Source organism: Crocodylus siamensis, chromosome 3 (genome assembly GCF_052110815.1).
Source record: "Crocodylus siamensis isolate JL-2025a chromosome 3, ASM5211081v1, whole genome shotgun sequence".
In the NCBI taxonomy this organism is placed as follows: Eukaryota; Metazoa; Chordata; order Crocodylia; family Crocodylidae; genus Crocodylus; species Crocodylus siamensis.
Window position 1 is genome coordinate 217,898,672 of NC_143397.1, and position 14,338 is coordinate 217,913,009.

General features: G+C 45.3%; 1 protein-coding gene across 3 annotated transcripts in view; it reads left to right on the forward strand.

Annotated features, from left to right (window-relative positions):
* Window positions 1-6,310: 6,310 nt before the first annotated feature.
* Window positions 6,311-14,338, forward strand: part of ESRP1 (epithelial splicing regulatory protein 1) — a 44,420-nt gene continuing 36,392 nt past the window's right edge. The window contains exons 1-4 of one of the 3 annotated variants that reach the window (XM_090040356.1): window positions 6,311-6,575; window positions 6,672-6,791; window positions 7,563-7,676; window positions 11,469-11,583. In XM_090040356.1, coding sequence (XP_089896482.1) covers window positions 6,444-6,575; window positions 6,672-6,791; window positions 7,563-7,676; window positions 11,469-11,583 — 481 coding nt within the window. In that variant the 5' untranslated portion in view covers window positions 6,311-6,443. The remainder of the gene's footprint in view (window positions 6,576-6,671; window positions 6,792-7,562; window positions 7,677-11,468; window positions 11,584-14,338) is intronic. The other 2 variants (XM_090040355.1, XM_090040357.1) reach the window with 2 other exon arrangements.

A 14,338-nucleotide genomic window follows, 5' to 3' on the forward strand; every position in this document is an offset into this window, starting at 1 on the left:
GATGATCTGCTCAGGTCCCTTCCGACCCTAGAAACTATGAAACCATCACTCTCTGGGTGCGGCCCTCCAGCCAGTTGGCAACCCATTTGACTGTGTAGGTGTCAACAGCACAGTCCCCCAGTTTCTTAGTGAGAACAGGGTAAGAGACAGTGTTGAAGGCCTTCCGAAAGTCCAGAAAGACTATGTCCACTGCTACCCCTGCATCTAAGGATTTGGTGACCTGGTCATAGAAGGGCACCAGGTTGGTCTGACAGGACCTGCCTCTAATGAACCCATGTTGGTTGCTCCTAAGCATAATCTCCCCTGCTGGCCCCTTGTGAACATGTGCTAGAATAATTCTCTCAAAAAGCTTACCCAGAATCAAGGTAAGACTAACTGGCCTATAGTTCCCCGGGTCCTCCTTCTTTCCCTTTTTTAAAAATGGGAACCACATTGGCCCTCTTCCAGTCTTCTGGCACCACACCAGAGCACCACAATTGCTCGTAAAGCCATGCCAAGGGTCCCGCAATGACCTCAACTAATTCCCTCAGCACTCTGGGGTGGAGATCCTCCAGACTAGCTGATTTAAATACATTCAGTCCCTCCAGAAGTTTCCTAACTAGTTCCTCACTAACCCTTGGCCTAGGTGCACCTCCCCTGGGGCCTGAGTGGGGGGGCTGATCTGGTCCCTGCTCAGGAAAATGGAGGCAAAGAAGTTGTTAAATAGGTTGATTAGCTTTGTCATCTGGTGTGACCACCAAATTCCCTAGCAGGGGCCCCACGTTACCCAGTATCTTCTTTTTGCCCCCTATGTATTTGAAAAAGGACTTCTTATTGTCCTTGATCTGGGAAGCTAGTCCCAGTTTCATCTCTGCCTTGGCCTTCCTGACTGCCCCCCTGCATCCCCAAGCAACCACAGTATAATTCTCCCTGGTGATGGCCCCTCCCTTCCATTGGGTGTACACCTCCCTTTTAGCTAATAGACGTTCCCGGATGCTTTTGGTGAGCCATGGGGGCTTTTGTGCCCTCCTGCTCCCTTTGATCCGTGGTAGGATTACCTTCCTTTGGGCTTGGAAGATCGTCTCCTTAAGGAGCGACCACTCTTCTTGGACACCTGGCTCCCCTCCCCTCCGGGACCTCAGTGGTTCTCCAACTGTTCTCCTTAGCTCACTGAAGTCTGCCCTCCTGAAATCTAGGGCTGCTGCCTTGCTGTAGGCCTTTGCCACCTTGCGCTGGATGGTGAATTCCAGCAGGCGATGATCACTGTCGCCCAGGTGGTCGAGCGCCCGCAGCCCCCTCACCAAGTCATTACCTGTGGCCAGCACCAGGTCCAACAAGGCGTCTCCCCTGGTGGGGCTGTGCACCTCCTGGGTTAGATGGAGGTCCTGCATTTGGGTTAGGAACCTACGTGAGTGGTCAGACCTGGCTGACTGCTCTTCCCAGCAGGTGTCTGGAAAGTTCAGTTCACCCATGATGACCACGTTCTTTGACCTAACTACCTCCGTGAGCTGACTTAAAAATTCCTGGTCTAACTCTTCCCCTTGGTTGGGTGGTCTGTAGTAGACCCCCACCTCTCTCTTCCCCCTCGACTGCCTTGTATTCTAACCCAGAGCACTTCGGTGTGCCCTTCCTCTGACTCTGTGCTATCTGGTGAGGATGTGTATTCCTCCTTAATGTAGAGCGGCACACACCCGCCTTTCCCCCCTGTCCTGTCCCTCCTGTACAGCCTATAGCCCTTGATATTAACCACCCAGTCATGCGTTGGGTCCCACCACGTTTCAGTGAGCCCCACTATGTCTGGGTTGGTGTCAGCTAGCAGGGGGGGTAAGTTCCTCCTGCTTGTTTCCCATACTACGAGCATTTGTGTAGAGGCATTTGAGGCCTCGTGAGGATGTGTGCACTGGCCCCCTAATCACAGCATTGCCCTGGCCCCTGTTGCTTACCTGTGTATATGTTCTGCTCATCGGTCTAGGCTGGGCTGTACTTGTGAGTGCTGCTTTGTTTAGCGGTCCAAGGCTTCCTCCTCCCTTGTCTTCCCCTTCCCCTGACAAACCTAGTTTACAGCCCACTGGAGGAGATCCGCCAACCTAGAAGAGAACACACGCTTACCTTTAGGGGAAAGGTGGAGCCCATCCCACCCGAGCATGTCTCTTGTCGTGATGTGCAGGTCGTTGTCAAGGAAGCCAAAGCCTGCCTCAAGACACCATTCCCAAAGCCGCCAGTTGGTCTCTGCGATGCTGTCTTCCACATCCACTCACTGGTAAAACAGAAGAGAAAACCACCTGTGCACCTACCTCCTTCAGCACGCCCCCCCAGAGCGTGATAGTCCGCCATCAGGTGACCAAGGCTTCTCCTGGCTACATCATTAGCACCCACATGGATTAGAACCATGGGGCAGTAATCAGTGGGCTAGATCATGGCCTGGATCATCCCCGTCACGTCATGAATCTTTGCTCCAGGTAGACCTCATGTGTAGACCTCATGTGTTCTGTGTTCTGTTCCACAAATGCAAGGTATATTACAGGCATTTAGGAAATTGAGGGCAAATTTGGCTTTCACTACCAATCATAGAAAGTTAGGGTTGGAAGGAACCTCAGGAGGTCATCTAGTCCCAGCATGTTGCAACTCAAAAGTGGGTTGCAAAAATATATGAAAGGGTCATGAACAAACTTTAAAAAATGGTTCAACAAACTTTAAAAATGGATTCTCCTTTAAAGGAGAAAAATGTGGGAAACTGCAAGTTTCCCCTTGCAGACTGCAGTGTTCCCGCCTGCAAGGGGCTGCTTGGGACTAGCGGGAGCAGGAGGAGGGCAATTAGGCAGGGGGCTCTATGTGTATGTGCATCCACACACATGCACGTGGCAGCCAGGCAGTGTGGAGAGCAGCTCCCCACAGCTAAGTCTACATAGCCAGGAGGGAGGAGGGGACAGAAACAATGTGTTGGGGGTAGAGGGGGGATACCTCCTCTCCAGGGTAGAGCTGTGGTCTGAAGGGAGCAGCAGCAGCAGCAGCTGGGCCATGGTGGCAGGGTAGAACAGTGGCCCGGTGCACAAGTGCCTGGCAGCAGCAGAAAGTGAGGGCAGCACAGCCTGCCCAACACCCCACCCCACCCCCGGTCTGTTACTCCTTGCATGGCTGGTGCAGGGGTTCTGGCAGCAGTGGCAGCAATGAGCAGGGCTGGAGGGCTCTGGTTGGGATTGAGGGGCAGCAGAAGGGCCGGGGGGCTGTTTTCTACTGAAAGTATTTACTGGGTTGGGACTGGCTATCCCTGTTTACCGATGGGTCCTGGTACAAAAAAGGTTGAGAACCACTGATCTAGTCCAACTGCCTGCTCAAAGCGGGACCAGTCCCAACTATGTCACTGCAGCCAGGTCTTAAACCATCCAGAGATGGAGATTCCACAACCTCTCTGGGTGGTCGATTCCAGTGCTTTACTACCCTGATAGCACAAAAGTTCTTCCTAATAGCCAACTTAAACTTCTCTTGCTGCAACTTGAGACCATTGCTCCTTGCTCTGTCATCTGCTATCACTGAGAACAGTATAGCTCAGGGGTGGGCAAAATGGCAGATCCAGCTGGCAGCTGGTCTCCATTTCCCAGCAGCCCCTGCCCACATCTCTGGGGCCAGTCTCCCTGGAGACCCCAGCTGCAGCTGCACTGTGATAGCAAGGCTAGGGTTGCCATGGAGACCAATCCCAGCCGCACTGGCAGGGCACGTGGCAGGAGTGGGCTGCTACAGAGCCACTGGGATCTTGTGGAAGGAGCAGCTTGGTCAGGACCAGGGCACAGCCATGATTTGCAGCCTGCATGCTCTGGGCAGGGGCACACAGACAGCAGATCAGGGCTCTGCCCCAGCTCGGGACCACGCTGCCCCTCTTACACACTCTCACAGATAACCTGAAGCTTTGCAGCCAGGCTTGTCCCCTCCACTTCTCCTATGCTCCCAGAGCCAGCAGGCAGGGCTGCTGGGGTGGTCACTGGTGTGTGAGACCTTGCAGGAGCAGTCTCACTTGCCCCATAATGTACAGACCAGGGGTCAGTAGGGGACAAACAGTGAAAAGACCAGGACACAGCAGGGTGAGCCCTGCCCCTGCCACCCTGAAGTGGCATCCCGTAGATCAATGGTTCTCAGCTTTTTTTAGCCTTGAACGCCCTCCAGATCTTTTCTGAATGTAGATCTAGCTCAGCAGTTTTCAACCAGGATGCCATGAAATCCAGAAAAGTTATGGAGGGGGCCTTGATCTAAAAAGGTTGAGAAGCATTGGTATAGATAGAGACTACTACTCCTTTGCAACATCTGTTTGGTGTCATTTTTAACAGTACATCTCAGCACCAGCATGATTTCCTCTGGGAGGAAATATATAATTCTCTTTTTGGGAGTAAGAGAGAAGTGAACCACCAGTTTTAATCCCAACAAAAGTGTTCTCCAGTTATCAAAAGTCCTAGGAAACAATGTCCTACGTATACCTTCAACTAAAAGTAGCCTGTTGTTAGAACTGCTAGGAGGGCAACAAGGCTGAAGGAAGAAGGAAGGGGAAACCGATAAAGGAATCTCAGAGGGTAGGAGGATAGACAGCATGAATATTGGTTAGAATAGCAATTGGAGATGTAATTATATGACTAGAACTCAGGTATTGAAGGGTATGTGCTGTTCAGAATGGATACAGATAAAAATAAAGGTGGCATGGTAGCTTTGTGTTTTAATTATATAATTTCTTATAAAGAAAGAAGCTATAGCATGGATAAAATAAAACCTAGTAGAAGTAGAGAGGGGGTAAAGAAGAACAGCTAGTTTTAATATGGAGCTTGATTGGTGTGTGAAAGGGATTATATATATTATATGCAGTAGCAAAAGCCTGGATTTGATTCCCTAAACCTTTGTTGGTATATAGGGGGAAAAATACATAAGATAGGAAACAAATGAGACACAAAAGTGAGTAAAAGAAATTATCTCCCTAGAAATCGTGTCCATTGAGAGAACAAGACAGAAAAACTGCAGGCACCGTGAAGCAGTAGCATCTTGAAGTCCTGATTACATCACTTATTTAACAGAAAAAAAGCCAGCCAAAAAAACCTGAAATGCCCAGAGCAATTTGAATGGTTTACCTTTTATGTACTGGCATTTGCCTGGCATGCTGTTGTTTCTGAAACAAACTTAGGCATGTAGCTCAACAAATTACCCCATGCACTGGGAGGGCAGAGGGGAACGTGTATCAGTTTCTGGAGGAAATCAGGTTGCTAAATGCAACCATCTTTACAGTTGTAGAGACACTGCCCAGTTGGCAAAGCTCCTGCCCCAGCCCCAAAGTACTTTCCTCCCTCATGCTTAGACCTAATCTTGCAAACTTTCTGTATTCATAACTCCTATGGAAAGGAATAGGGTCTTCTGAAGAGCACTTCCAAAACTACACCCAATATTTGCCAAGTCTATTTTTATGCCACACTTGCCTTTAAAATGGCTTGGAACTGGGAGGGAGCTTTGTGTTTCACTGTTTATGCCTACCTAAGCGCTCTTTTTATTTCTTGCTTTTTATTTCTAAGTTTCCCAACCTAGTAAAGGGGCCTTAACCATTAATCACTTTAGTGCCTTGACTTTTTCCTAAGACCCACCCCGATTGTTGTAGGGGGGAAACATCCTACAGCACCAATCATTTCTTTTTACAAGGTTTCCTCTTTTCAGGCACTTGCCTGCTGGACTTCAAGAAACTACCATCCTCCCCCCGCCACGCTCCCTCTTTTTTTTTTTTTTTTTTTTTTTTTTTGAGAGAGAGAGAGGCAAGGGTTTCTAAAGGGCGAGGTCTTTTATGGGACCGACTCCGTCGTTGGGATGGAGTTAGACAAGCTTTCTGATGTGACACAGTCTCCCTCAGCTCAGGAAGACCTCCCTCCCGAGAAAAGACCTGAACGTGATCCTGAGGAAAGCTTGTCTGACTCTATCCCAACGACGTAGCTGATCCCCTAAAAGATGTCGCCCTGAAGAAAGCCTCTCGCATCGCCTCTGGCCCGCACAGTCACAGTGTCACCCCCCGGGGGGCCGCGACGTCGCTGCTGAGAGCCAGGCTCGCAGCCCACGCCCGCCTCGGGACAGCGCGGTCCCGCCTTCACCTCACCCCGGGCAGCGCGGGCCCCCCCGGCCGCTCCCGCGCGCTGCCACCGGGGTGCGGACTCTGCCCCGACGGAAGGGCTGCCAGGCGGGCCTGCGCCGCGCGGTCGGGGAGCCCCGGGGGGCAGTCACTGCCCCTGGCTCGGCGCCGGGGGTCTAGCACCCAAAGCGCCGGCAGGGCCGGGCTCGCCCCGCGCCTCCCTCCTGCTGCCACGTCCCCGTTTGAAAAAGCCAATGGGCGGGCGGCTCAGGTGCATCTCACCTGCACCACGTGGCCGGGCAGGTCGGCAGCTCCCCGCCGCCCGCAGCCATTGCGCGCCTGCTGTTGCTGCCGCCGCTGCTGCTGCGCGGGCCCCGGCAGCATGACGGCGTCCCCCGACTACCTGGTGCTTCTCTTCGCCGCGACGGCGGGCGCGGGCGGGGCCAGGCTGGGCTCGGACGAGAAGGAGCTGGTGCGGCTGCTGTGGAGGGTGGCGGACCTGGGCCGCAAGCAGGTAGGGCGGGGGCGCGGGCCGTCGGGGCGGGCGTCCCGCCGGGGAGCGGGCCGGGGCCGGGGCCGGCGGCGCTGACGGTGCCTCTCTGTCCCGGAGCTGGGGAGCCTGCACGAGGTGCTGGTGCGCCCCGAGCACCTGGCCCTGGCGGAGGAGTGCAAGGAGGTGGAAGAGGAGCGCCTGGCGCTGGCCCCCCCGCTGGAGCAAGCTCTCCGACAGGTGAGGGGAGCAGGCGTGGGGAGCCATGCCTTTGCCACCTGGCCTTGGGACTGGGACAGGCCCTGCAGCTCCTGTGCAGTGCAGTGGGGAGCAGGGGTGTGAGTCTTGATGCCTAGCCAGGTCCTCCCAGGGTGCGTTGGGCTTCAGCTCTCTGCTAACTTGTCTGCAGCCTGCTCACCTGCCTCACTGCCCCCAGCTGCAGCTTTCTAGCTAAGGTGCTACCTATAGGCCCCTTGGCGCTTGGCCTGGCTCTCCAAGGAGGCTCTGGCCTTGCCCTTGGCTCTCTTAACACTTGTTGGGACTTGGGGTGTTCTTGAAAGTGGACCCCAAACCCCGAGGGGTTTTGTGAGGCACCAGGAGCCTGAACAGCCTGTACTGAAACTAGTGTGTGGTGTCCTGCTTTCTCCAAGCTGCAGCCATCTGAGCAACGTGCTGAGCTGGATGAGCCGTAGCCTGGCGGTGTCCTCTCCAGGAGTAGAGGCTTACTAGGAACCCTGGTCTGGTGAATAGAGCATACCTGATCCCCTCACTTCAGAGGCGGCTGCATGGCAGCTGCAGGTTAAGTGAAGCACCACCCCGTGCAGGCACAGGTGCTTAATGGCTTTAAGAGTAGCCTGCAATAGGAAGGGGCTGGCTTGATGACCCAGGCAGCCCCTTCAAGTCCTCTAGGTTCATACAAGCAAGTAACAGCATCGTAGGGGCCCTTTCTGCTTGTGTGGGGAAGGGGTTAGTGCTTTTGAGCTACTGCATGTCTGTCTTTGCAACTTCCAGTTCAACCAGTCTGTAAGCAATGAGCTGAACATCGGTGTAGGTACTTCCTTCTGTTTCTGTGCTGATGGACAGCTTCACATCAGACAGGTTCTGCATCCTGAAGCTTCCAAAAAGGTAGGTGGGATGGGTTGGGGCAGGGAAGGTAAAAAGAGAGTGATTGGGTGCAGTATGCCTTGAGACCTGATCTAAATGTGATTGATTTGATTTTTATTGAAGATTTCATAATTTCTCTCTACTTCAAATTGCCTGATATTAAAATAACACAGAAATCTCTAAATAACTTTACCAGATTCAAGGGCTGGTCTATGTAAGTGGGATATTTTGAGTTACAATCTCCTCTAACTATGCTAAAACAAGAATGTCTGTCTGGGTTTGGGGAATTAGATTGGTATGAGCACCTTTTTACTGGTTTAGGGTAAGTCTGTTTTGGAAATTGCTTAGATAGAAATGGTACTCTTTGTGGCAGAATATGTGACCATCTAGGAAATTGTGCTAGCTTAAATACAGTAATTTAAATTAATATCCTACTTTTTTAACTGGTATAACTCTTTCATGTAGACCAATCTCAAGACTCATTTAATGTAGCTAATATACATAAATTGATTAGTTTGTAAGACTGCAGCCAGGAATTTGTGAAAAATGTCTAGAGTTCAAGATTTTTTTGCAGTTGTACATGCTGGACTTTGAAACTTTGAACTCCATGCTTAGGTTTGGTAGCTTCCTATCTTAATATATTCAGTTTATACTCTAACAGTGGTATTTGCCTGTATTTGTAAGGAATTGATCAGGACAAATTATGAAGGATGAGCAGATTCATAATCTCAAGCACAGCACCAGACCACTAATGTAATTGTAGATTCCTACCATTAACAGTAAAATTGCAATGATGTGAAGGAACCCCAGTTCTTACATAGCTGTCCCTCCACTGTAGCAAACAAAAAAAAAAATATCACAGGTCCATGTTTCAGTATAGGTGGGACTACGGATGTTTTAAGAATCAGGGGAATGCAGCTTTCGTAATGTGTATATAATCCTCTCTTTCACTTGCTGCACCTAACAGCAATCTCTGGACATCTTATTCTCTCCAGTACCTGTTATTTTAGATGGCTAAAGCATGAGGATAACAATGTAACTGATCTTTTTACTTCTGTCAGATTACAATATAAGATTTGGTTGTCAATGCTTTTTGGTATGTTATGTCATTCCAAAAAAGTCAGTCTTCTAATATTTTAATAGAATGTACTGCTACATTATGAATCCTACTGCTACAGTTCATACTACTGTATGCATTGATGTAGAATTGTCTCTGTACAGAGTATTGGAGGGGGGAGTAAATTGTGATGCATCTCATCTCTTTGTACAACAGAACTAGTTATCAAATTGAGGTACCGTTTACCTAGTTCCACTTTCAGTGTAATTGGAGAATATAGATTATAACACATCCCCCAGATTTCTGAAAATTCTTTGTCACTTTAGTTCATGAGATCTTTAGGATAGGGCTTTCTCTTTCTCTACATACTTAAGTATTGGCCTACATTTAAGATTTGTAGCAAAAAATCTTTAGGAAGGTCCAGAATGTCTGTTTTGGATAGTCAGCTTGAGCCACTGCCACAGCCTGGTTTTTAGAATCATTGCTACCATGTGTATGCAGGTTCAAATTATGTTGAAAGTTTGAACAGAGAAATTCGTTTAGTGTAAAAAGGGAAGAGAACCAAAGTGTCATTAAATTAAAACTGAGAAATTTCTAAAGGCTGAGGTCCTGCATATCCTTTATCAAAAGGAACAGAAGTGACAATGGAAAAAAAAATTGTATTTACACTTGAAAATAATGCCCAGATTACTTACTACATATTTTGAAGAGAAGCAAGATCTTGCTGTTTAATTTCTATAATGGGATAAATAGTTAGGCCGTAGCATGTGCACATGTGTTTGACTGCTGAAATATGCAAACAAAATAAATAATGGAGTTAATGATGTCTCTCTCATACCTGTTCTTCTTGCAGAGGAGGACAACACAGAGACTTGCCAACCTCTGTGATGACCTTACACTTGAATGCAAACTCTTTGAAAATGGGTGGGGTTTAAATTATGTAGTCACAGACCTGTTTACACCTAAGCCAAAAAATCTGTTATTACTTCAAATTAGATCCCAACTTGTTAGAGCCTAACATCTACCTTTCCTCCCACATGTGCATCCACCCTGTCATTCTATTAATGAATGTGTTGTGACATTGGATAGTCTTTACATTGTGGAGGTAAGGATCTTGTCCTGATGATCCTGAAAAAGGGTCCTCAACAGCCAAACAGAATATAAAACCTTACAGTTGTAGCAGCATTTGTGGAAAGTGATTTTTTCCCCCCCCAGCTAGGTACAAATAAGAACTCAAATGTAAACACACACTGTCTGTGCTAATTCTTTTCCCAAAAAAGGGTACAGGAGGATCTGTTAAACTGCTAGATACTAATTTTCTTCTCCAGTCTAATAAACCCTGTATTTCTGTGCACAAATGTATACGCTGCCAAATGTCCCAGCACAGCCACATTCTAGATCTATTTTATTTAATTTACTCTGTAAGGCAGTGTTAAATTAGTTATACATGGAAATAATACTTTGTATCTACAATATATTCCATTAATTCAGAGTTCTTTTCTTTTAAAAAGCTGCTGTTCAAGCAATGAGAGAGATAATATCTGAAAATGTCACTATCCTAAAATACATTGCAAGATGCCATCCTGTTGCATTCTCTGATCTGAGTTTCATGTGGTAGTGGTTTAAATAGAAAATATAACCTGATGATGATATTCTTATATTTGCATTCAGTGTACTTGACAGCCGGCCTGCATTCTGTCTGTTACTCATGAGTCTCCTATAGGATGACTCCAAGATCCCAGACCTCTAAGTAACTGTCTTTTTAATCCAGACACCATAAATGTTTCCCTTCTCTCCCCCTGCTCTCTCTTCAGATGTGGAATATTTCCTCCTGCCCCCAAATTCAATAAATAAGAGGGCTAGATGTAAATGGGTGCACAATAATCAAATATAGTCCTAGAAGATTTAAAGAATTCAGGATATAAAACTTAAAAACAGTGACTTTTTTCCATCTAAAAAGCTATTACAAATTACTTGCAGAGGTCATCCTGTATTCATTTAATTTCCCTCCAAATTTTGTGCAGCTGCATTCATCATAACTAAGGAAGCCTGTCTCCAAAACTAGACAATGAAGGCTTTAAAAATAGATTAAGTCTGTGTTGTATGTAGTAGCATAACATTCACAGAATCTGTGAGCCTAACAGCTTTTATTGACCCTCATTTGAGATGAGGCACATAACTCACTCTTGGCTTGACAGGTTGGGAGTGGTGTATTTGTCAAACACCAGCTGACAGCCTTTACATCACATCACACAATTACAGATTCTCAGTGTTACAAAGTGTCAGAATAAATAGTTGAAGTATGATTTGTGCTCTGAAAACTCAATCTGTCTATAAAGTGTCTTCTCATCTTTCAAAATCTGATTGAGGTCCATAAATTGAACTATCTGCCCTCTGGCTTCTAAAGATGAAACTTGGAACCAAGAGCTATTAAAATGTTGCAATAGTACCTATATGTTCTCCCACAGATGCACTGGATCTGCAGGACTAGTAACAGTAGGCAATAGGCTGAAAAAGCCTTTCTTTTTGCTTGTAACAGAAGCAAATATTTATGGTTATACAGGAAGAAGATCTTTTTGAATAAGAAAGTCAGAGCTGTACTTAAACTGCTGAGAAAAATCTTATAAAAAGGCTTACTATAATTGGGGATGTGTGCATATTTTTCTTTTACTTCAAAACTTTTAAAGTGTCGGGGGGGGGGTAAAAAACAAAGATGGAATTCACCTTAATTAACAGTAACTATCTTGCTTTTACAGAATATTTTACTGCCTGAATGCTTCTACTCTTTTTTTGATTTGAGGAAGGAGTTCAAGAAGTGTTGTCCTGGCTCACCTGACATTAGCAAACTGGATGTTGCAGTCATGATGGAATGTATCCTTTTAAAAATTGCATCTTTTTTTGTTGCAGTAGTAAATCCGTACTTCTAACAAGAATACTGTCAGGGACTACTAGAATGTTAACCATGGTTATTCAGAAATAGTATAATTTAATAAACCACACTGAACCCAAATGGATTTCCTGTTAAAGATGGCACTCTCTATAGGAGTCATGGAAAAATATATAGTGCCTTGCAAAAAGCTTCACTAGAACTTTTTAAATAGTAAGAGATTTGGAAGGAACTTCACTTTCTATTTTCTGTCTCCTAGTTTTGCAATACAATGAATGGCTAATTCATTATTTTCTTTAGTGGAAAGTTATGATAAATCTGGATCCTGGTTTATTTTAATAACTAAAATGAATCATTACTACAACAGTTCATGCTCAGTGCATTCAATATGTCAATTTTCATTGCGTTTTTATCACACTTTATAGATATTAGATGATCATGGCTGTTCTGGGACCTTAGTTTAAATTTTGATATTTATTTCTAAAATGATTATGGTGTTTAATCTTTGAATAATAATGGTTGTTTTCAGTACCTGTGCTATGCACATTTTGATGTAAATTCTACTTGGATACCCTACAAAATGTAGGGGATGCTAGCAATACTTGGACATACTGCCTTCCCTTTGCTTCATAGATGTCAGTGTGGTTAAAATGGATTTCCAGAATGGTTCTCAAGTAAGCAGTGACCTGATTTTGTAGTTCTCTTAAACAGTGTTTTACTATGTGACTTTCTTTTCTGTGCATACCTGGGCAGCACATAGAAACTTGAACTGAACTTCAAACCAGTAGATAGAAAAGATGTTCCCCCTGCTTTTCTTGTGCCTAATATGTCTTTTCACTGTTCTGTATCTGTAAGCTTAGAAATAGTTGAAAAAACACTTTTTTCCCCTGATGCATTCAAAGGGAGGCAGCAAATACTAGGAGGAAGAGAAGGAATTCAAAATGATTTTCTTAGTTCTCAAAGCTAGAATAAATGTTAATGGGGAGAAACAGTTGGACAAAATCACCGAGATGTATCTCCCTCTTTGACATGTAAGTGGTTGGCATTTACCAATTTTTGCCACCTAGCGATACCTGAGACACTACAACCTTTCCTCAGTAGAAAATGAACAGAAATAGAAAACAACTGCAGATTTGGAAGGGGGGGGTTGTTTTCATGTGACTATGTGGCAACAAGGCTTAAAATGCCAGTGCTACAGCAGCAACTAACCAGCTATGGAATCGGATGCTTGAAGTGTAGTCTGTTCTTGTGAGTTCAGATGCTGAATTATTGTAAATACTATAACTCTTCTGGTAAGGAAGCAGTTACTTGCTTATCCTGCTATCCTAAAGCAAAAAAGGTAGGTGTGGATCTGAATATGCAGTATATGAGGATCTCTGAATATGGGGCTCTGCATAATACAGGAGCAGGGTAATGTTAAGTCTCTGCTTTTACATGCTAGGAATTTAGTAGGAATATTTATGTTTTTCTACTCTGAAGAGTTCATAGCTTAAGGATGATCTACCACGATCTCTGAACAATAAGCTACTTTGAAGAAATTGCACCAGTGAAATATGCCTTCTCTGTGAACTCAGTAAGTGAGCTGGTGTACATTATAACATTTTATATCTTCTGAGTAGTAGGACCCTAACAAAAGTTTGCTGATAACGTGGTTTTCTTGACCCTATTTTGTAGTGTCATGACTTACCCAAGAATCTGACCAAAAGATTTCCATGGCCATAAGCTTGCAAATATTGTTAGACCTCCTTTGGGAAGAGTTTGAACAGAAGTTACAATGCCAGGTATTGCCTGAAACTTAGTCTCTTCTAATTCCACCATCACTATACCCACCATTGAAACTTGAACAAAGTGAGTGATTGTTTGGTGGACCAGGTGTGTGTGTGTGTGTGTGTGTGTGTGTGTGTGTGTGTGCACTGAAATTCTTTGATACAGATCTGCATTGTGGACTTGAAAAAACTAGTTAGCAACACCTTTCTTTAAGCATATAATTTAGAGTGTTGTTTTGGTCTGTGAGTTTTGTCAGCTCTCTTGTTCTCAGTTATTTGTCTGACTTCTGTATTTCTGCTTCACCATTAGCTCTTTGTAAATCTACTCTGTTTGTCCAAAATACTCCATTTTTTTTCTATGTGTTTTTATAGTGTGCTTTAAATTATACGTCAGGAGGAATAGCACTTCCTTGAGCTATACTGCTGTTTTGGTAGGGTTTTCATCTGCTAGAGACATCCATCAACTCATTTCAATATTTTGGGAAGATCATATAAATGATTTTCTGACTTACAAAACATGTCAATAGGTTAAAAACATGCCTGGTCTTCAAAGATCTGCCAAAACAAACTATTTCCTGGTTATTACTAACAATACAAACTGGCCCATTTCACTTAAGTTGCTACACTAGATAGTTTCATTCAAGTATGAGACAATTTTGTAACAAAGATAAGTAGATTGAGTAGAAAATTAACTCATGAACTTGGCATGAGAGGCATAAAATCATTTGGAAAGTTTTGTATATAAGAGCTGTATAATAGAGAATGCTACCGAAATTAGAGTGGTTCCCTTGTATGCTCTCTTTGAGTGAAGACATAGATGACGCTACTTATCTGTATTGGGAATTGCATCATTAGTTAACTGTTTAGTTGAAAACATTTAAGTCCATGGCATAAATCAGACAACTGCATGTTATGATGCCTGACCATATATTTTGTACAGGGAAGGTAACCTTTTCTGGGAAAGAGCTGAGAG